The following is a 24515-nucleotide window of genomic DNA, read 5'->3' as shown; positions in this document are numbered from 1 at the left end:
AATGTAAATTAAGGTGGAGGGACGTCGAATTGTGTAAATGCCATTCTTTGTTTTACAGTTGGTGAAATGTTTTAGAGGCCAGGTAAAATTACCATGGGTAAAGAAAGTTTGCCTTTTGTGTATTGGCTGGAAGTTCAAGTTAGGCAGGGAAAATGTCCAACAATGGGTACATTTTCGAGGTTCCAACATGAGGCAATGGTGTGTACTGTCTTGAGGCTTGTGAATTTATCGTCCACTAAATGGTCTCTCACATGTCGGCTTCTCGTTAGTGCAAAAATTGGAAGCGCGTCTGTACTTTTTACTAAGTTTATCCATTGCTGTTGGCATTATGGATGATGTAATTGTTATTGCATACAGATATGCATTTGTTCTATGCGTGCTTTGTAGTATATAGCACCTTTTGCATGAAGGAGAGCGAGTGTGCCATCTGTCCTCGTTTTGTGGTATTTTCCTTGTTCTGGAAGGAGTTGTTATACGTTCTGATTAACGCTCTTGATGTCACTTTATTAATTTGAACACGACTGATGTAATTTAAATTATATATATACACAAAAGGAAACCGTTTTTTCCATAAAGCAATTAAAAAAGAATATTTTACTGCTATGTCAAAATCGCTTTTTTTTTGTTTGTTTGTTATGGACCCCTATGGTCCTCCCCACTTAAAGACTTAAAAAACACTTCTTGGGTAAGGGACCACTTGTCCGTTTTTGTCCCTGACATTTGCCACGATTTCATCAGGAGAACATTTTCAAAGAGAGGACATTATTCAAAACGCATGGCAAGAATCATTTAAATGCAGCCCCTGAATGACAGGATTGTCAGACAAAGCATATTTACCCAGGGAAGTCAGAGCTTGCTGAATTTCCTTCATGACATTGCTGTACAGGTCCTTCTGCCACTCGTGTAAAAGCTTCCACTCCTCTTCAGAGAAACAGGCAGCGACATCGCAGAATGTGATGGATACCTGAAAGAGCAAGGGTTGCGTTAAACACTCAAAAATGACTTTCAGAACGAAACATATATATCTAGAGCATTCAATGTTGGTAGATCCCTTGCAAACAATGCAGTGGCAAAGGGCAATAATGGCCGGTGTCAGTCTTAAGTCCCAAAATATCAAGGTTTTTCCTTTGTCTTTCCTTAATTTGAACAGAACATTATACGCCTAGGGGTTGCAAGTTCTAATAGCAATAATGCCCCGCTTCCTCAGGCCATAATGACTGGTGCTAACGTCCCTAGGGCCTATTAACTTGCGACAAGAGCCGTTACCACCCAGGAATGCTGCATTATTGCTTAAATAAAGGCAATGCTATCAGCCAACGCATTACAAGAATAGCAACGTATTATAATGAAAGAAAACATCTTATGACAATGTGCTTGCGTGCCAGCACTCAGACTAGCATGTGGATGTCTGCTTATGGCTTAGTCCTTTGTATGGCGTTTGAGCAATGCGTGTATGGCAAAAACACAAAGATGGTTTGATTAAAATATTTTAAATAAAACCCCTCGGTATCAGAGTTGAAGCCAAGTACATGTTCATCCCAAAGCAGAGGAAAACGTCGGGCACGCTTGGTGAAGGCTTTATTTAGGTCATCCTCCTTCTTTGAGTGCCACTACACACCTGACCTGGAGGCGTTGTTGCCTGTCCAGATAAACGAAGGCAGCAAACCGGCTGTGTGGATAGAGTGCATCCCATGAAGGACATGTTGGGTACTGTGCGTCAGGCCCAGAGATTTGCTTTAACATGGTGCCGGGTTCTTGCCGCAGATTCTAAGAGATCGGGCCCATAAAAGAGATGTGCCTAATGTCCTTGCTGCCTGGCACTTGGAAAAGAACTATATTAAGTAGGCAGTTATGGGCATATGATTGTAAACGAGTTGTTTTCTCTTGCCACCAGGTGCCAGTGCAGTCCTAGCCAGCACCATCGGCCTGGGCTACTCAAGTAGGGACGCATACATCAAGTAGTGGTCTGCCCTCGTCGTTTGTGTCCTCAAACGTCTTATTTTTCAGCGTGGAATTAAAAAAGGAGAATGTAAAGGTTAGTCCTATGCCACACTATCACAGCAGTGAGTTATGAATTTCCACACCAGCAACACCTAATTTTGCAGGAATTACGTTGTACATTATGCAAAGTAGAATCGTGTTCTGAATTGGGATTGTTACCGTGGTTTGCCCTCGCAAACTCAGGTGCTTCCATTGGAAAGCCCAACAGCAACCGACTCTTGCAACTGAGGGCCCAAAGGTGCAGAGCTTCACCAAATACGCCAAACACCTGATTCCATGGGGCTGTAAACAGTTAAAATAAGCAATATGCATCAGGTGTACGGCAATGGAATAGATACTAGCAACAGAGAACCCACTTAACCTGGATGGTCCAACGTTCATAGCACTCCCTGAACTTCGGATAGGTCTTCCATGAAGAGTTGGAACTGTGATATTGAAATTGAAGTCTGAACCATGACGAGTTAGTTTAGTTTATTAACCAGGCCATTGTCCAGTACGTAGTTCATACCAAGCAAGAAGTGATCCAAAACAAAAGACGGCGAGGCATGAAGCAGTACCAGACAGAGGGAAAAAACAAGATATAGTGCATGGGTAATCCTTCAACACAAGCGGGTTGGCAAAAGGAACGTGGGGGATCCCGAACAGGGTACGGCTCCGGCAGGGACAAGGCAAGTTAGTTAAAAGGAATACACCAAGGGCGAGGAAAAATAAGAGTACACTAACATGATTACCATATAAACACAACGTCCCATACCGAGAAGTCAAAGAGCAGTGTACGCGGACTGCACTTCCTGTTTTACCAGTCACGCATACTCGGCTCTCTCTTTCGGGTAGTGTAGTCACCTTTGAGTGCAACACAGGAGAGGTTCTTCAATTCCAACCCTTCCAAGAAAACAACGATGCTCATTCGCCGAAGAGGTAGCTCGTAAATATCAGCGTGTTGCTCACGCTCTGACAGATAGTCCAATCTGAGAATCCTCCAGCCCTCATGAAATAATAGAGGTGCCCGTGTCTGCTTAGATTAATGATGCTTGCACTACATCCAGTGTTGTGGAGTTACAGTACATGGTCAGTTTATTTTGAAATACACGGTCATCCAATGTTTTCAATATACAAAATATAAAAATATGCATTATTTCTAAAGTTATGCTATTATGAATCAAAGTGGGCACCATATAAACAAGAGAAATAAAATTATGAAGAAAAGAAAATGAAAAAAATCATGACAAAGGGAATAAACTGAAATAGGTGGAAGAGTGTAGCCTGTGTGACAATGGATGAACAACAATCTTTTATTTCATAGAAGCAAGGATTCAAAGAATTCCTACTGTGGTGGGAAACGGGGTAGCGGCACGACTGGGCTTTAACACACAACAGGCTCAATCTCATTCCCTTACCTCTGAGCACCTGGCTCTTGCCTGGTTCTGGATTATGATCCTCATAGGACTGAGTCCACAACAGTCCTTATTTCTTTTATGCTTTGGCTTCTGCAAAGATCTGGGTAATAGCCCCAGCTAGCTAACAGCGCATATCTGACTGTAGCCAGGCAGCTCGCAGCAGGCTTTCTGCTAGACTTTACCCATGTAATCTGACTTTTGTCAAAGACGGAATTATAGCCGTCAATAAACTAGGACTCCTTGGGTTCCCTCTCACTGCTTTCTCTTCTGCATCACCTCACTGGACCAATGTCCCAACGCCCTCATGGCCTTATTCTCCCAGGTTCCTCTTACACTCCTCCTCCCCCCATAAATGAGCCAGTTCTTTATGGAATTGGTCAACCAATCTGTCTGTTAAGGCTGTGCTGCATGACTAGAGGGGCATTTTCTTATCTGCCTTTTACCCAGTAGTCCTGCTTCCTCTGGGCTGGCCTAAATATGCGTTAAATCGCCCTCCCTTGCATTACCCCTAATTGGGTAATTTGTTGAACGCAGACCAAGAGTTTAAATGCATGGTCTAAGTCAGGCATAAACCCATTTGCTGTAGAGCAGCTCCTCTATCTGGGCACCAACTAGGAGTTCAGGGGTGCCAGGACACACTGATGCCGAGTGCCAGGTGAGTCCTCCTCTATTCATCCCAATCTTGGGAAGTCATTCATGGGCCAGTTATCTAGCTCTGTATATTGTCTGCGTCTCTTGAACTGTTATCCAGTGTGCCATTTAACAAATGAATGCAATTCTTTGTTCACAAGGCAGTGCTTTCGCATTACTTGGACGTTCAAGACTAACAGCGAACGCCGTGAGGAAACTGCCTACCGCGTATGAGACGCTAAACTGACGGGAAAGAACAAAGCCAAGACTACCGCAGGTGCATTAACAACAAGACCGCTATACCAGAAGAGGTGTACTTCTTTGAAATGAGACAACTATAACAGATGCCAGATCAAGTATCAACATAGGTGCCCTGATCTAATTAACTGGAAGCGCTGAAATTCCTGATACCTAATGTGCTACTCCATTGCACATACAACAGATGAACAGAATGTGCTGAATCTACTTCTCTGAGGGGCATGCAGATTGGGTCTAAGAAAGCAAATAATGGGTCCTGAAGAAGATGATATACGAAAGACAATCACTGAAACCGGTCAACCAGAAATATAGATGTCACCTGACTAAGAGTGACACATAGTGGACTTGGAAATTTTGAATTGATGTTGTAGATATTGCAATTTGTTTTATGTATGAACTATGCGCTCTCGCACAATTTAACTGTGTATGTACTCCAAGGAAAGAGCTTAATAGCGAGTGCATTTCAACTTGTTGAGAGTGTGATTTTGATATTTATATTCTTAAAATGTTTTAGACATTACACTTGGGCCAACCAGACACACCTCACGGAGGGCAAATAAATAGTCTGAATCCCGACGCCGAGTCCCACGGGAACTGTCTGTTTGACTAAAGTGTGCAGTCGGGAAACGTGTTTTCCCGTAACTGCAACTTTTTAACTTGTTTGGGCCAGAATAAAAATCGGGTTGAATGCAATCTTTGTGAAAAATTCTAATTGAAAATCATCTCATCGCATGTAGGAACAGGGTGAGCACTGCCCACATGTACCCCCGCTCTTAGTCGGTGCATCAGTGCTTTCTAGGGTGAGGAGCATCATGAAGGGCTAGGATAGTGTGTCCTCTCTAGGGAGAGTGTTAGGGCTGCAATGATGGCGCAATAAAGAAATTGGCTCAAGTAAAGCCTGTTGTCCGTTTTCTGTTTTGTGTATTACAGAACATTCTAAAAGGACATTTCTTTATCCTGCACAACCCAGCCACGCATGACAACTCCCAAAAAACCCTTCATCAATTGTCAAAAACCTTTTCATTTAGATAAGTGGCAGTGCTGCACAGCAAATTGAATCACCTCTGCAACAAGCCCAGCCTGAGACCCGACGATGCCTGGTCAAGCCTGTATTGGGGACGGTCTGATTGGGATGTATTCCCGGTAGGAATAAGTTAACCAAAAATAACAAAGCAGAGATTTCTGCAAATGCCCTTGAGGGCAACTAACAAAAACATGAAACTACAATAACTCCTCAAGTGGACTACAACATAAAATCAAAATGCCAGAGGATAGGCCCATATGACTCTAGTAAATGGGGCCTGGATCCAAAAACAAAGTAGATAGGAACAGGCAACAGAGCGGCTTGGAAGAAGGTACTCCGCGTGGCCGGCAGCTTGGTAAGCGCTCTAGTAGCCTGGTACAGAGCATCGTCTGTGGTGTGGTGCTTGACAGAGTGAGAAGGAAATCAGTCAGGTATGACTTGAAAACAGTAACGTCAAACACTGGTATCCTTGCAGTAGAGCAGGGACAGTTAGTGGGGAATTGAATCTTCTCGTTAAAGAAAAATAGCACATCTAGGAAAGCAATGGTCTTATTGAAATGTATCAGGAAAGGTGAATGTCACGAAAAGTGTTGTGTAACAATAAAATGCGAAAACAGACAGCAAAGCTTGATGAACTGGACAAAAGACCACGTCATTAATATACAGGGGGCGGTTATCCACAACTCAGCGAGTCTTCGTTAAACATCCAATGGAAAAGAGACCCCATGGCAAGCTTCAGCCTACCACCGCAGCAAGGAACACGGAAAACGTGAATCGGAAAACTGCCCGTAGGGATACAAAGAGAAGGACCTCCCACACCTCATTTAATGCCCCCAAAAAATAACAAGCTGAGGAAAGGAATCCAGAAATCACTAGGAAAGGAATGCTGGGTTAGGGAAGAGAAGACTGGTTTTCCAGGTTGGAGACTTTAAGCTACGTATAACAAAGCTAATGTCTACTTAATTAAAGGTTGTACCGATCACGAGCGGCAGACAAATAAAGGAGCGAGAAACCCAAAGAAGACACTGGTACATGATGTAAAATGCGCCGTTTATGCTTACCATACAATGGGTGTAATTTGTGTTTGTCTTATGCAAAATACTCAGGTGGCTGCTAATAACTCTAAAACTCAGCAGTGGACCAATGCATCCACTACAGTCACCTGTGTTTGACCTCATGGTTACAGGTTCGAATCCCGGCAGGTCCACTCAGCCCTTCATCCTTCCGAGGTCGATAAAACGAGTACCATTAAGTTGGGTAACAATAAACATCTGCTATTAGCGCCAAGATGCCCGTGGAAAAGTTGTCCGTGGCCTTTCCTTGCTTTTTGTACTGCTGGCATGGCTAAGTAGCGTGTGGGATTAAGGCAGCAGCCATGCATTTGCAGAATACATGTATGAGGGATAGTCCCATAAAAAAGAAAGCCTTCATTCATAATTGTAAGTACTTTGAAAGAGACTTTGCTGTATATGCAGCAAGTGGAAATTCAAAAGCATCCCCCGGGTACATTGCGGGTGCATCTCTGCAGACTAACATCTGCCTGTGCAGTTGTAGAGTTTGGTCACTTAGAAAGGGCATTTTTGGAACGCCTAGGCATTCGAGAAGTGTGGGGTGCTGCTTTGTTCCAATTCATTTCTCTGCCCGGGCTACCTTTTGTTGGGATGGGAGCCATGCCATTGGCGGTGCAAATCTAGAGGAATGATGGGACCTGCTCATTGCAGTATTTATTGGCAGTTTCTATGTGAAATCTCCATGTAGCCAGACGCACAGGTTTTCTTTCACCTTTGGTCTGGGGAGAAGGCAATATTGGGGATGTGTATTCAAGGCTTGCAATAAGGAGTGATGAGCAATGAGTGAACATGGGTTGCACTTGTTACAAGTTAAACTTGAGGCAAATGAAGTCCTGACAGCTTTCTACTGCTTTTAGGCATAACCTATTAGGCACAACAAAAGTTGTTGATGTGAAGCAGCGTCAGGTCGATCCTCTATAACAACATACTCCATGGCAGGGGTTTGGGACTTGCATATTTATTTATATGCATGCCAGGCAAAGTGAGTTCCACTTTTACACATCGACTTTAGGCAAGACGCATGGAGTTGGACCTTTCACTTTTTCAATTTTGCAGCCTTCGCTCTTTTTTTTAAAGAATTCAAGTTTTCATCAAATATACTATTACACCGAAAACATATTCAATGGGAATATTAAATAAATTGGTAGACAAAGCAGAGAAGAACTAAGTCTAAACATGTCTCCCAGGCTGTATGTAATTCACCCGTCAATGCTCTAATCAATCAGCCACGCGATAAAGCATGTTACAGATGCACATTCCTCCAGCCCAGCGAGAGCAAAGAGTCAGTCAAGCTCTTGCGTCATAGGTGCCCTGAAACAAAGGTCTATGGTGCTGATTCACGGCCCTTTTTCCAATGGGATAGCGCCATTATAAGATGCTTCTGTAAATCAGGCCCCAAGTCTTTCTTGTGAATTATTCACTATATTACACATCCCCGAGTACGGCCACCTCGTATAATCACAATTCTGTCTGTCAAAGTGATTGTAAGACTTTTCCAACAGCTTTCAGAAAAGCCTATATTTCATGGCATTCCAATATGTATGTTGTCGTTTTCCTTCATTCACAGACATCCCCAAAAAAGAGTCAACATCAGAAAACATTCTTGTCAGTCTATCAGGCGTGTAAAATAATTGCTACATAGAAAAACACTAAATCTGGCTAAGAGCCAGTCGAAATGGAGCCTTTGTTAGTACATCTGTATATGCACCACCAGCCACCTTCGGATATATCAATCCCTGCTTATTGTCCAAGCGCCTTCTGATTTCCGAAGGGCAGGGGAACTCTCAGACATGCTACATTTTTTAGCTCTTCCCTTTCTAGCGTCTAGCAGGTTACCTAACATTCTAAAACACTGTTGTGCAGAAGCTAGGGAAAGAAACAGTCTTTAAATACAATACCAAAATTTGCTCGCAACCCCTCAAATAATATACATTTCCCCTTACAGATGATTAGCAAACTTCTCCACTTAGGCTATGTAAGGGAGGCATGATATCACGAGTATGACACTGACACAAAAGGTACAATTTGTAAAACCTTTATTCAATTTTTGTGGTTTGGAAAAACACCTACTTTGCCCTATAGTTAGGATGGGAGTAGTCTACCTTCAAATAAAAACAGTCCTAGTTGAGTCTGTCAAATCAAGATGGGTCTACACTAACAAAACCCAATGCCTGCCCTGTCTCTTGCACTAAAAGTGTGTAAAGGAGAATATTTATGCAAAGGAAAAATCAATGTTAGAATCTAAAGAATATATGTGGCTGAGTCAGCTTGCCTCCCCACTTTAGAGAGCACCGAGTAAGGTGGTCCCCGTAGATAGAATGACATACTCTGTCTTATGTTCTCAAAACAAAGGCAGTCCAAAACGTGGATCGAGGCCCGTCTGGCATTCCGTGTTAAAGTCTCTCTTTCCAGCTTTCAAAACACAGTAAAAAAAAAAAAAAGGTCCACATCCATCTCCCTAGATCGGGCTTGGACCTTTCAAAGCAACAAGTTCACGGTCTCCCTCAGTCGGGCTCAGACCTCTCAAAGCAACAATTTCACGTAGGTCTCCCCCAGTCGGGCTCGGACCTTCAAACACAGCACTTGCAGGGTTCCCTTCCCCAAGCATAGTTCACATCCTCTAGGGCATGGGTGCACAACATACGGCCTGCGGGCCAGTTGCGGCCCGCCATGTCCTTTTGACCGGCCCGCGAGGCACAAAGACTTTCCTAATGGAGGGCGGCCTGCGGCCACCCTCCATTAGGAAAGTCTTTGTTGTCTTCCGGGCCGGTGAAAACACTGGCTCTCATTGGCTCAGCACACACACGCATCACGTCGCTCCTACGAGCCACGTAATGCGTGTGTGCTGCACCAATGGAGGGCCAGCACTACGGCTGGCGTGGTCCATAAGGCTTGATGCCGGAAGGCATTTCAGCCTTGGACCACGCCAGCCGTAGTACGATTCCAGCGTTCCAGCTTACCTGCCGCTTACCTGCCTTCCAGCACGTCTCCGGTAAGTGGTCTGTTTGGGTTTGTGTGTCGGGTTTGTTTTGCTTTATGTTTGTGTGTGTATGTTGGGGGGGGTTGTCGGATGTGTATGAATGTTTGTATTTGAATGTATTTTGTGTGTATGTTGAGATGCGGGGGTCGGGGGGGTGTCGGATGTGTATGAATGTTTGTATTTGAATGTATTTTGTGTGTATGTTGAGATGCGGGGGTGGAGGGGTGTCGGATGTGTATGAATGTTTGTATTTGAATGTATTTTGTGTGTATGTTGAGATGCGGGGGTGGGGGGGTGTGTCGGATGTGTATGAATGTTTGTATTTGAATGTATTTTGTGTGTATGTTGAGATGCGGGGGTGGGGGGGTGTGTCGGATGTGTATGAATGTTTGTATTTGAATGTATTTTGTGTGTATGTTGAGATGCGGGGGTGGGGGGGTGTGTCGGATGTGTATGAATGTTTGTATTTGAATGTATTTTGTGTGTATGTTGAGATGCGGGGGTCGGGGGGGGTGTCGGATGTGTATGAATGTTTGTATTTGAATGTATTTTTTATGTATGTTGAGATGCGGGGGTGGGGGGTGTGTCGGATGGTTATGAATGTTTGTATTTGAATGTATTTTGTGTGTATGTTGAGATGCGGGGGTGGGGTGGTGTGTCGGATGTGTATGAATGTTTGTATTTGAATGTATTTTGTGCGTATGTTGAGATGTGGGGGGGTGTGTGAATGTTTGCATTTGAATGTATTTTGTGTGTATGTTGAGATGCGGGGGTGGGGGGGTGTTGGATGTGTGTCGGATGTGTATGAATGTTTTTTGTGTGCTGAGTTGGGGGGTGGGGGTTCGGGTCTGTATGGGTGCATGTTTGTGCGTGTGTGCTGAGTTGGGGGGTGGGGGTTCGGGTCTGTATGGGTGCTTGTTTGAGAGTTTGCTGATTTGGGGGGGTGGGGGGTTCGGGTCTGTATGGGTGCATGTTTGTGTGTGTGCTGAGTTGGGGGGGTGGGGGGTTCGGGTCTGTATGGGTGCATGCTTGAGTGTGTGTGTGCTGAGTTGGGGGTGGGGGGTTTGGAGTTGGAGGGCTGGGGGGTTCGGGTCTTTATGGGTGCATGTTTGTGTGTGTGCTGATTTGGGCGGTGGGGGGTTTGGGTCTGTATGGGTGCATGTTTGTGTGCTGAGTTGGGGGGTGGGGGTTCGGGTCTGTATGGGTGCATGTTTGTGTGTGTGTGCTGAGTTGGGGGGTGGGGGTTCGGGTCTGTATGGGTGCTTGTTTGAGAGTTTGCTGATTTGGGGGGGTGGGGGGTTCGGGTCTGTATGGGTGCATGTTTGTGTGTGTGCTGAGTTGGGGGGGTGGGGGGTTCGGGTCTGTATGGGTGCATGCTTGAGTGTGTGTGCTGAGTTGGGGGTGGGGGGTTTGGAGTTGGGGGGCTGGGGGGTTCGGGTCTTTATGGGTGCATGTTTGTGTGTGTGCTGATTTGGGCGGTGGGGGTTCGGGTCTGTATCGGTGCATGTTTGTGTGCTGAGTTGGGGGGTGGGGGGTTCGGGTCTGTATAGGTGCATGTTTGTGTGTGTGCTGAGTTGGGGGGTGGGGGGTTTGGGTCTGTATGGATGCATGTTTGTGTGTGTGCTGAGTTGGGGGGTGGGGGGTTCGGGTCTGTATGGGTGCATGCTTGAGAGTGTGTGTGCTGAGTTGGGGGTGGGGGGTTTGGAGTTGGGGGGGTGGGGGTTCGGGTCTTTATGGGTGCATGTTTGTGTGTGTGTGCTGAGTTGGGGGGTGGGGGTTCAGGTCTGTATTGGTGCATGTTTGTGTGTGTGTGCTGAGTTGGGGGGTTTGGTTGGGGGTCAGGGGGCCATGGGGTGGGGGGTTTGGTTGGGGGTGAGGAGGCCATGGGGCATAGTGTTTGGTTGGGGGTGAGGGACATATGGGGCATAGTGTTTGGTTGGGAGTGAGGGGGACATGGGGCATAGTGTTTGGTTGGGGGTGAGGGGGACATGGGGCATAGTGTTTGGTTGGGGGTGAGGGGGCCATGGGGCATAGTGTTTGGTTGGGGGTTAGGGGGACATGGGGCATAGTGTTTGGTTGGGGATGAGGGGGCCATGGGGCATAGTGTTTGGTTGGGGGTGAGGGGGCCCTGGGGCATAGTGTTTGGTTGGGGTGAGGGGGCCATGGGGCATAATGTTTGGTTGGGGTGAGGGGGCCATGGGGCATAGTGTTTGGTTGGGGGTAAGGGGGCCCTGGGGCATAGTGTTTGGTTGGGGGTGAGGGTGCCATGGGACATAGTGTATCTAGGGTCAATAAAATATATATATAAATTAATTAAACAGGCGGGATGCAATAACTAAATATAAATAAATTATAACAATGGAAAATGTGTAGTACAAAATGTAAGTTTGAAATGCAAATAAAAATCGTTACCCCTCAAAAACATTCTTTTTCCATGTGTTTAGTACAAATTGGGGGTTTAAAAAGCCACCTGCCACGCCCCGCCTACCGCCCCGCCCACATTTACTTTTCGGCCCACTATAGCCCTCATGTAAGGTACTTTCGGCCCTCTGTCAAAATCAGTTGTGCACCCCTGCTCTAGGGGTTCCCTTCCCCGAACTTATCACAATTCCGGTCTCCTGCAGTTGGGCTCAGACATATTCCTAATGTCGAAGAATTTCAAATGTGTGTGGCTTTTACTATAGACCTCTGGAGGACCACTTCGACTTGCCCTTCAACTCACACCCTTGTGTTATTTGCCCCAGTGTCTCTTGGTCTGGCTAGTTCGATGTCAAAAGAAAAAAATTCAACATTCAGCTTTTTACTCCACCCCCCCCATTTCCCAGGGTTAATTTTTATCACTTCGCTTCTTATAGTTCATTCAATTTATCACTTCATAACAAAGAATTTCACCTTTCACAGAGACTTTCGAATGGGCGACTTCCTGTCGCCGGACCACTCCACTACTCAGTATCGCTGGTTTGACAACTATCAGTAATTCAAAGTGCACCACAGGTCTGCCTTCCTTCACGTCTCATCCACACACCTGCAGCCTTCAATTGTATGATATACTGTTGCAACTTCAATCTTTGCTTAACACACACTAGTCTTTCATGTCACTTGCCAACTCACCAGCTGTGTGCATTCCTTTCTCGTCTTTGCAGTTTTATTTCAAGCGTCAAGGTTAATAACACAGGCTTGGCCTTACCTCCCCAACTCTGCCATTCACCCGGGAGGGTCGATGCTGTCCTTGAAACACAATGCAGTCTTCTTGTCTGGGATTTGGCCTTCTCTGCATGTCTTTCACAGCCTTTTGGAGGCAACGATCTCGTGCAGGGAACTCCTGGAGTCCTCTACCCTTTGCTCTCATCCCTCGGTTTGTCGCTCTGCTCCAGTAGGTTTGCCTTCGCCCCGGAAGTCCTGCTCTTGCTCGTGTTTCACCTTGCTCAGAGTGTGTCTCTATGCCCTGCCTTTTGTCCGTATGGGGAGAGCTAATTGGTATCAGATGTATGTATTTAAAGTCAAGTGCCTGACTTTGCCTGACCCTATTAGCAGGACATGTCCAATTAGATATGTAAGGGTTAGCTTCTTTACTCTCAGTCGTTCTCTTCCTCGGCCCAGTGTTTGTGTGAAAAAGAGGGAAAGGGGGGGGGGGGAGAGTTGGGACGTTGGAGGATCCTAGAAAATAGGATGGGCCATGGGTATGGAAAGGGGGGGAATATTGCGTCTCACCATCGGCTGTCTCACCCCCACTCCCTGAATACCCCTCACCAGGTAAGCCTCCCGCACTTTTCCACCCCCAGGAACTGGATCCAAACGCGATGGCCGCGTCCTGGCCACCTGGATCACAAGTCCCTGAGGACTAGCGGATGAGACACCCTTTGGTTTCTCAGAGATATCAATTAATAAATATTTCTGGCAGAAGAGGATTCACGGAATGGAGGTGAACTGGGTACATTCTGTTTAGTACCTTAATCAGCTTCAATCTAATCTTCTTAAAAATCAGAGGGTGGCAAACATTAAAAAGGAAACCACGGATGCCATAAGAATAGGTCAATTTATCCACTAAAAAAATTCTCCTAGTAATAAGGAGATTCAGAAAAAGTCTAGTAGCCTTCTTAGATACTGATCAGCAAAGTAATACAAATCATATTTCTCAATCTGGAAGTCCTCAGCTCTCTCGTTCAGAGCTGTTGAAAGTTTGTTCTGTTCAATTCTACTTATTTTTCCATCCCAGATATATTTGATCAACATAGTGTCTAATTTTAAGAAACAAAGAAATATTCACTTAAAAAGACAGAGTCTAGGGCAGGGCAACCATTTTGATAAGATAAATTCTGCTCACCAACATTAAGATTTGTTTCCTCCAAACAATTGTCTATCTTGCTAAGGAAGGCTTTAAAATTAAATGAATATGGGTCCTCCACTTGGCTTGAAAACTTAATGCTAAACGCCTAAAAATGTACAGTAGTGCCACTCTCAAATTGTGAATGCAAACAGTTCTTATCTACATTTATCAAGATCATTTTGTTTTTTGAAGCATTAATGTGATAGTTAGCGATGCAGGCAAATGCTGCAGTAACTTTCTGCGTGCTTGAAACGTTTTCTCTGAGTGTCATCTAGTCTGCATATAATCTGATTTTAGCAGTCCTTTGGGGGAGAAACATCCCAAATCAGTTACCCCTTATGAAGATTAGCAGAGGCTTGAGAAAAGTGTCAAAGTATATGGGGAATAGAGGGCAGTCTTGTCCAGTACTACTTTCTACACCAACCTTGCCAGGGTACTACATGTTAATTATCAGTTATGTGCTGGAACCCGTGTAGATGATACTCTTAATAGACTTGGCGAATTAGGCAGAGACACCTATCTTGTCCCTTACTTTGAACAAAATGCTACAGTACACCTGGTCAAGGCTATTCCAGCATCTAACAGCATTACAACCACAAATATATGTAAACTTTCTTCATCATCAGGAGTCAGAAACAAGTGAAATGTGTTTGTGTCTGATGGTCTCCAACTATCTACTTGGAATACAACCAGTCTGATCTTCTGCTATCTGATCCAATGTTACCCTCACTAGTTGGTTTGTCATTATTTTTTAGGAACCTTTTCTGATCATTATGTTGCAATGTGATAGGGTGGTATGATCCACAGTAATCCTGGACATAGTTAATGTAACTTTTAAAAGTCCTTCCCTCTTTGAAGGTCTCCTGAGGAATTGCTCCATGGTACAGATAGTCTCATGAATACACCAATGATTTAAGGCAGTTGAACAGCATTTTATAAAGGCATTAGAAGGAGCTCAATATGGGCAAATTGTCTCTCCCTCTCTCTACCCCCTTTGGCTGTCTCCTGCCTAGCTCATGCATCCCTATATCCCAAGATGGTCCTTAGAAATCAGTAACATCTACCCTCTAGTAGCTGACTGGCTGGTTGTGAAGGCCTAAAGGCAAACACTTTGTCTCGCTGTCTCCCTCTGGGACTTATTAGGTCAGTCCTATCTAGGGGTCCCACAAAATAACAATGATCTTTACAATTGTAATAGGGGTCTTCCAATTGTCCAGGCTCCACCTGTCCTTCTCTCTCACAACCTCAAATTCATTGGCCTGATCTTCTTTGTCTCCTTTCTTACCGCCTACTGTGCTCCCTGCCCTTCCTCCCACCATCTCACTCTTCTCTCTCTTATACCTCTCTTCTGACCCTCTGATGTCCTCTCTCAATCCTCTGTGCTAATCGCTACTACTCTCCCTCATCCAACCACTCTCCCTTACTGCCGTCCCCCCTTCATCTACTCTCCACTACCCCCTCCTCCCACTACACGCTACTCCCTCCACCCCTACTTCTTCAACAGACACTCCCTTTCACTCTCTCAATCAAGTCTTTCACTCAGCCTTACTTTCTCCCCTACACTCCCACTTTATCCAACTCACTCATTCTCTCCACCATGAATGCACTCCCACACCCAAGTATCACTTTCAGTGTCAGGAAAGAGTGTCTGTTGCGTCCTCACCAAATTACCCCATACAGAGTAAGGTGCACTTTCTACCATGCGGGAACAAGTTGCTCTGAGGTGGTTGGATATAAGCAATCACAGCATTGGCTGGAACTACATTTCCCAGCATTTCCAAGCAATCATTTTGGGTGCCATTAGAACAAGAGGTTGATTCTCCATGCAGCATAGCATAGCACAGCACTGGGCAGTCGTGTAGCGTCGTGCTGATTTAATCCAGGATCGTACTGGAGCTTGTGCTTCTCAAAGTCTTTCTGTCTGAGAAGAATTTTGCTCTCGAGCCTGCTTTCCTTGTGGGAGATCTTATCAGAGATCTACAATTCAGATTGGCATTTCCTTTGGTTTGCTTTCATTTCTACCTTGACACTGGTCTGTGTTCTGGATTCTGTGTGGTTGTTTTTTTGTTTGTTTTCAACAGAGAACATCTCATTGGTTGGAAGTGCTAGAACTGCCAACTATGGACTTTGTTCCATGTTCCATGATTCCACTGTCCCAGGATCCATGTGAGCCTCTTGATTTTACAGTCCGTTCTTACTTCAAATATCTTATTTATATTTGAGTACCATGCCTGTTTCTATGCTCTTTTTTTGACAACTTTATTTAAAGATTTATCAAAAGAAATACATATCATTCCAAAACAACAATTATGATAACAAGAAAACGACAAATAAAACGAAAAAAGCATTATACAAGTTGATACAAATAGTACAGAATAAATAAGAAAAACCTATCAATTATCTCTACTAATCGCAACAAACCTAATTTGAAATGATAACTAGCCAAAAATCAGAGGAAAACAAGAGAAAAAAAAAAGAAAAAACACAAACACACAACCACACAACACAAGACAAACACAATAAAAAGAACACAATAGTAAATTAACCACTCTGAAACAAAAACCATCGCCCATCAGCACTTAATTCACACAGAGTTCATTAAAAGCCTCCCACTGTTCCTTATAAAATTCTTCTTTATGTAAAGCATAATACTTAATCCTCTCAAATCTTGAGAGCAACTGCACCTGCAATAACCATTCATCAATACTTGGTTTCTTTCTAGTCTTCCAGGGGCGTAAAATTTGACGAGTCGCCACCAAAAACACCTTATTAGCCCAACACAGAGTCGCATAGCTAAAGTGACGAGTGCCCACTGGTGATTTCAAAAGAACTGATGATGGTGTCCTTGGAAAAGAGATGTTCCCGACCAAATCAACTCTATCCAAAACCTCACTCCAAAAACCTTTAACCCTTGAACAATTCCATAACATGTGAAGCAAAGTGCCTTCCTCCGTAGAACAACTCCAACACATACTATCCTCCCTTAAGCCAAATCTGTGCATTTTAACTGGAGTCCAAAACAGACGCCCCAAAAGCCTCTGTTGAATATATCGTAAATTTAGATCAATTTTCATCCTAACTGGAACCTTCCATAGAACCTCCCAATCCTGCATAGAAATATCTCCACCCAGTTCAGCACACCACATAAGTCGAAGAGCATTCCATGAAGATCTAAATTTCTCTTCTACCGGGAACAACCTCAAATAACTAGACACTGCACGAGGCGCAACTACAATAAAACTACACCTTTCTGGTCTTTGTAACAAAGGGTCAGTAAGCATTAATACTTGTTAAGATGTAGCCTGTTTATACCTCATATGTTTATTTATATTAATGTTGCACTCATTGGTTTCTTATCCTGCTTCTCTGTGATTGTGATGTCATAACATTCCAGGTTGGAGTGTTATCATATGTGTGGTGTTCTGCAGAAGTCAGTTGAGCTTTGCCTTTCAAGGTGGGGCCTGCTGCCGCGTACTTCTTAGCTTTAATAAATAATACTTTTCCTTCTTCATGCCTGGTACGCTCTGATTTAACAATACTCTCTCAGAAATCAAATCTCTCAACAATCTATATCTCCCCATTTCCCTATTATGTAGCATAAACTTCCGCTTCAGAGACTCAAAAGATATCATACTGTCATCATCCCATATGTCTCTAATAAGTAATATACCCTTGGTCATCCAACTCCTCCAGCAAAGCATCTTATTATTGATCTGCAACCCCGGATTCTGCCAAATGGAGGCCTCCCCATAGAAATGAAGTCCCTGCCCTCCACTTACAATCAATGATGTGACTGCATCTTTGGAAGCATGGACAGCCTGCAATGTACTGACCGATTTAGGTAACTTTCCAAGAGAGTACAGTGATTCAATTCGGAAGGGTCTCATCTTAAACTCTTCTATCTGAGCCCAAACTGGAATGTCTGATTCATTCAACGAGAAATAGGATGCACATTTTTTAATCAAAAAACGTTTGTAGTAATTTTCAATGTTAGGATAACCAAAACCCTCCTCATGTACACGCCTAACCATTAAATACCTGGGTATCCTTGGTTTCCTTGAAACTCCCCATAGAAACTCCTGAAAGACCCTATCCACACGGCCCAAAACTTTTTCCGTAAACCTTAAAGGTAGCGATTGAATAATGTACAGAACCTTAGGTAGGAGCACCATTTTAATAGCATTAACCTTTGCCCAGATGGATAAAGAGAGTCTACTCCACCTACGGAGCATAGTCCTCATGCTTTCCAGAACTTTATCTATATTGAACTCCGCCATACCTTTCACATCTCTAGACAAAAAGATACCTAAATATTTCACCCTACAGTTTTCCCATTTACAATTCCAATCTAATAATCGTCTACACACCTGAGCATCTCGAGCTGGAAAAACAACCGTCTTCTCCCAATTAACTTTATAACCTGAGAGCCCACCAAACTCAGAAATCATATTCTTCAAGATGTTTCCCCCCTCTACAGGATTACTAAGAACAATAACTATATCATCAGCATACGCCAAAACCTTAACTTCAACTTCACCAACTATAAAACCGGATAGGCAATCCGACTGCCGAATATATGACAAAAATGGCTCAAGAGCCAAATTAAAAAGGTAAGGTGATAGTGGACATCCTTGACGTGTGCCTTTAAATAATCTAAAAGAAGATGAAAGTACCCCATTCACCCAGACCTTTGCACTAAGACCCGACTGTAATGCCCCAACAGCATTTATAAATAGGGGACCAAAACCCATCTTAACCAAAGTAAAATTTAAAAAAGCCCAAGGCACATTATCAAATGCCTTCTCAGCGTCAAGAAATATAAAAATCAAATCATCAATTCCTGAGGATGACAAATTCAAAATATCCAAGAGAGTCCTAATATTATCATATCCATGACGTTGCTTCATAAAACCCACTTGAGACCTACCAATTAACAAACCCATATATTTATCCAACCTGGAAGTCAAAATTTTCAGAAATAATTTTGCATCCACATTCAAAAGTGAAATGGGGCGATAATTACAACAATTCGATGCATCTTTCCCCTCCTTGGGGATTACCGTAATCACTGCCTCCCTCATTGAAGGACATAAAACACCCTCCATAAGAAACCGATTATAGAGTTCACATAATTCTGGAGCTAGCTGCTCAGCAAAAGATTGGTAAAACTCAGTCAGCAGTCCATCTGGGCCAGGTGACTTACCAGACCTCATTTTAATAATGGCCTCTATCACCTCTTCCACTAAAATAGGACCATCCAGAAATTCTCTGGCCTCATCAGACAGACAAGGAACTTCAATCTTATCAAAGAACTCCACCAGATCACTTTCTAACATCACATGCTCTTCAGAGTATAATAATAATTGCGAAAACACTTACCAATATCCTTCCTTTTCACAATAATCCTACCAGACTCATCTTTTATTTTCTGGACAAAAGACCTCTCGCACAAACACTTCAACCTATTCGCAAGCAATTTACCCCCAGAATCCCCTCTCTCCCAGAAGCGTTGTTTAGAATAAAAAGTCCCACGGTCTGCTTGAATCTCAGACTCCAGACGCAACTGCTCATACAACCTTTCCATCTTTAAACGATCCCTCACTGATCCAGTACGAGCATAAGCCGATTGTGATTTACCCAGATCCAGCTCAAGATCTCTCATTTTTGCCTCCCCTTCCTTCCTCACTCTAGATGTCCAAGTAATCAATTCACACCTAGCTGAGGCCTTAAACGCATCCCAAACCATTAAACTATCAGCCGAACCCTTATTTACAGCAAAATAGTCTGACACAAAACCAGAGAGCGATTGTAATGCTTTTTCCTCTTTCAGAACAAATGGTTTTAGCCTCCACCTAGCAGAATCCGGAGAGTGCAGAGCAAGACACAATCTAACCAAAACTAGAGAATGATCCGAAAGATGCCGCTCACACATTCTAGCTTCGATTATCGTCTCAGCCATATGATCTGATATAAGTAAATAGTCAATCCTTGAAAAGGAATCATGAACCGGAGAGTAAAATGAATACTCTACTGTCTTCGGATGCAAGACTCTCCAAGAGTCAATCAAATCAAAGGTATCCACAAAATCACAAAATTCTCTACTAGATCTGTGGCCAGTAAAGGAGCACGCCGAAGATCTATCCAATTTGAAGTCCATAACACAATTGAAATCCCCACCTAAAATGATTACTTCTCCCCTCATGTCAGCCAGAAGTTTAGTTACAGTATCAAAAAAGAGACCCCCCACTGCACATGGGCCATAAACTGAGCCGATTGTAAACAGCCTATCTTCAAATTTCAAATCAACTAAAATGACCCGACCTGCATCGTCCATAAATATCTTATCAACACTTACACCCAACCCCCTTCTAACCAAAATTCCAACTCCTCGTGAATTAGTAGAATAACCATTCAACTACACCTTCGTAAATCTAGAATTAGTAAGGAGGTTCTCAGTGCCATCCTCAAGGTGTGTCTCTTGAAATAGAACCACATCAATCTTTTCCCTCCATAATCTGGATAGAATTTTTTTCCTTTTAGAAGGACACCTCATACCTTTAACATTCCAAGTACCAATAGTCAATAAGCCCATACTTTAGTTCCCTCTAAAGCGAAAATCAGCAGAATCACCATTCACATGACCTCAATAAAGTGCATTACATCAAAATGATGAACAATATGCAATTGACAATGGATAATCGAGTCAGAGCAAAAAACAACACACACCTTGCTAAACAGACAAACAAAACAGCGATTGGGCCCACTATGAGTTACAATATATACAAAACTAGACCTATTCATGACCACCCTCCAGGAAGCTGTGCCCAAATTTAAAAGGTATAAACTATCCATCTAGACAGTGCAACAAGTACAAGTCGTGAACAACGAGTAATATTCCCCCCCAAACAGGAACCTGAGAAAGCCTCAACAAAACCCCAAAAGACCCATCACTCCAAAAATGCTGGCGCTACTATGTATATAGTCTCAGACAAACTCACCACTGCAAACAAACATTTATCCATCAGCAGCCACTCAAAACAAGCGACCTATGACCAAATCAAGATATATATAAAACAATGTCTCGTCCTTGCTTAGTGGCACAGTGACTACAGTGCGCAAACGATTGAATAGAAGAGAAAGGGAAAGAGAGTAGTACTCCACATTAGCCCTACACAAAAGCACATAGACAACCTTATTACAGTACACACATCAGCACAAGATTGCTAGATCACATGAGAAAAGTAAACACACACCACCAAACCGCTTAGCCATAACAACAGTGCCATAGACTACTTCGACTAACCCCAGCAATCACAATATGTATTACTACAAGGGTGCTCCCGGAACTGGTGCACAAACAGTGACACACAAGACCCAGAGAAAAGGCGCCCCGGAATACATTATCAGCATCACATGTCAAGTAGTAAGCAAAAACATATACGTCCCCACCAATCCACTAACACCAAGGTAAATGTTCAGTTGTATCACATGTCATTCTTATGAGCATTTTTCAAAAATTATACCAAAATCCCACAAGATCTAATAATACATTTACCCTCATATTGCAAAAGAGAGAGAGAAAAGGAAGTCATAGAATGTGCAGGTTGTATAAATGTCACAGTAACCTCCTGTGTTTCTCGGATTATTAGGAAGCATCTTTATGAATTGAAAAGCCCCGACAAATCAAATCTCAAGCCTGGGGCACTGATGATGAACGAGCCACAAATGACGGTGAAAGAAATGGTGTGCCTTCTTTGTGAAATGCACTGCTCATGCCGCTGACAGAAACACATTGACGTTGCATTGCAGGTGGTAGCACCACACCATTTCACTGTTTACCCCTACTTGAAAGTTATTGCCCATTTTGAAAGAGCCACACAGACAGGTGTGGCACATAGTTGGAGGACTGGTAGGAGCTGGTTGTTCCTAACATTACCATACATCATGTAACGGGCCGTGCGTAAAGATGTACAAGGCCGCATACATGTCTCAAGTTGCTGATCACAAACAAGCTTGGGATAGAAAACATTCACCAAGATGAAGAACAAGAGCGCCAACACGCATGGGAAGGCTGCGTGAGATACAAATGAGTAAAAAAAAACTCAGTGTCAGCACAAGTGAGACGATGGTGCTGTGCGATATGAGCAGCCCCCAAGGACCGGTAAACAGCTCCATATACATATCAATTGAGAGACTCAGTCATACCTTTTTCCCGACATCGAAAATCACTGTTTCCGTCAGAGCCGCTCATCACAGGAAAAAAATCCGCTTGACCATGCACCCTAGAGATCATCCAAGTTCACATCCCTTTGTCCATCACCGTCACGGCCAATTACATTACTTCCAATTGCTGAAGACCGGCCCTTCCTCGCAATCCACTCGCCAGGCCTCCGTAAGCAATGCGTAGTACGCCATGCACCGCATCACGTACGGCACGCTTACAAGTAAACACAGAAGATACCTTCTTCTAACAGATTCCCATGGCCATGCCGAATTTACAACAGTGCTTGAGAAAAAGAAACCGTTTTAAACTAACGGTTTGACATTAAAAAAAAAAAAACATAGATTTCTGAGAGAAATATTACAGTATAAGTAAAAATAAAAATAAATGCCACACAACAATAAATAAAACAAACAAGCGCAATTCAGTACTATTATTTATCCCTTTTCTTTTTCTGTTGTTGCGTAGATTTTTGAGAAGTAGGTGCAGTACTTGCTTCCATAGGTTCCACATCCAGGTCAGTTAAAAAGGCTTCAGCTTGCCTGCAATCCATAAATGAATGTACTCTGCCTTCAACCACAATACGGAGTATTGCAGGGTAGATCATATAGTATTTAAGATGTTTGCTTCTTGCTTTCTCCTTAGCTACTTGGAAGCATCTCCTTTTCTCCATAATGTTTTTACTCAAATCAGCAAAAATCATTATTTTGTGTCCTCCCGAGGCAAGATCACCATTTTCACTGGATTTTCTCAGAATGAGCTCTCTTGTTGGGTATCTCAGAAACTTTACAATAAAATGTCTAGGTCTCTGGCCCAGGGCGGGCTTCTGACCAAGCGACCTGTGTGCCCTCTCAATTTCCAATGGCTGCTTCGGGTCCAAATTCAGCATGGAAACAAGTGCTTTCTCCAGGAATGCGATAGGATTACCATGCTCAGCATTTTCAGGAAAACCAGCAATCCTCACATTGTTGCGCCTTGAAAAATGTTCTTGCTCAGAAAGTTTTGATGACAATTTCTCATTCACACCTTCCAGATGTCTGACTCGATCCGCCAAACGAGTAACCTGGTCGTCCACTGTTGTAAGGTGTTTCTCCATAGAAACTACCTTTGAGGTAAGGTCCAAGTATCTCTCTTCAGAGGTGATCAGCTTTGCCTTGATGTCAGACATTTCAGCCATCAATCTGTGAAGCATGTCCAAGATCTTGTCATCACGTCCCTCCTCCTCTCCTTTCTGCCTTTTGGCTGGTTGAACAGTTTTAATCACAAGTGATTCCTCAGCCATAATGAAGATGGATAATATTCAAATATCTACAGTTGGTACAGGAGCTCAGCACCTAAGCAGCCATTCTTGAAGCTGTGCTCTAATCTTGTATTTTATGCCTATTGCAGCCTCTTGTGGACGTTGCAGGGGCAACTGTAAGGCGTCTTGCTCTGATATTCAAGACCTGAAAAGATGGGGCAAGGAACAGGAAAACCACCCACAATGGTGCACTCTGCAATTCTAACAGGGGATTCCCTACTTTCAAGACGGATTGTGCTTCCATCTGCACAAGTACGGTAGAAGGCACTGCAGTTGCATCATGAAAATAAAACCACTGGGCATTCAAGTATACGAAAGACCTCTTAATTGCTCCAAAGATGGTGTTGATGGTCAAGGCTTATCAGACAAACCAGAGATTATGTTGGGGCTCTTGCACCCCTTCCCTGTACCCCGCTGGTCCTTGACACACCGAGTTGCGACTTCATTGTTGAACTACCCAAAGACCACACATGCACTACTATACTCATAGTGTTTATACTGGGGTGTGTGTTGGGACCCTCTTTTTTGTTGTAGGGGGGCCTGTTTCATGAGGGTAACCTAACAGAACATACAAAGAGGACTCAGGCTACCCCCTCCCTTTTGACACAACAGATTATTTTTTCTTGAGTTTTTTTTAATAAAAACCTACTAAAGGCTATTAACATATCTATACATGTGTTGCTAAAGTTAGACCACACGGTTTTCCTGGTGCCCACAATGGTTCATCATGTTATACAATCATATCACGTCACTTTGATAGGTCTAAAACACTGTGAGAGGGTTAGTATTTTTAGTGATTTAGGGCCTCATTACACAGATTGCGGTAAGAGCTATTAATGTGTCCGCCTTGGCAAGAGGCCGCTAATTGCGTGCCAGTACGCGGACACGAGCATAGCGCCATGCCGGTAATGATCCTACCGCCATGCCGTTAAAGACCCCTAAAGACCCTTAGCGGCACCGACGAAAGCGCGGACAGCAATTCCGACCTCCAGCAACACACAAATAGCGGTCACCGCAATTGGCGGTGACCGCAATTGGCGGTCACCGTAAAATTGAGGAAACGGAAATAGCGTCATCGCACAGGAACGGGAAAGAGCACGGTGGCCATCTTTAAAAACACAATCCATTGCCATCCTCTGCCCCCAGGATGTGCTTCCACACCAGTGCCATACCAAACCATCAAGGATCCCCTGACAATGCCCAAGGCGATTAAGAAAGGTGCGGATCGGCAGCGGAAAGAGAAATGTACAAATGAGGAGCTCATCATGCTCACGGAGACGCTTGCTGCAAATGCAAATGTGGTCTTC

The 24515-nt window shown here is 43.8% G+C and overlaps 1 protein-coding gene across 1 annotated transcript in view; it reads right to left on the bottom strand.

Annotated features, from left to right (window-relative positions):
* LOC138510531 (zinc finger protein 587-like) overlaps positions 1–24515 on the bottom strand; it is a 304358-nt gene that overhangs the window by 231234 nt on the left and 48609 nt on the right. Inside the window, exon 2 of the mRNA XM_069626255.1 lies at positions 838–964. Coding sequence (XP_069482356.1) covers positions 838–964 — 127 coding nt within the window. The remainder of the gene's footprint in view (positions 1–837; positions 965–24515) is intronic.

This window comes from Ambystoma mexicanum, chromosome 6p, assembly GCF_040938575.1.
Source record: "Ambystoma mexicanum isolate Mex_15411 chromosome 6p, UKY_AmexF1_1, whole genome shotgun sequence".
In the NCBI taxonomy this organism is placed as follows: Eukaryota; Metazoa; Chordata; class Amphibia; order Caudata; family Ambystomatidae; genus Ambystoma; species Ambystoma mexicanum.
The sequence above is the reverse complement of the archived record's forward strand: the minus strand, read 5'-3'. Positions and strand labels throughout refer to the sequence as shown.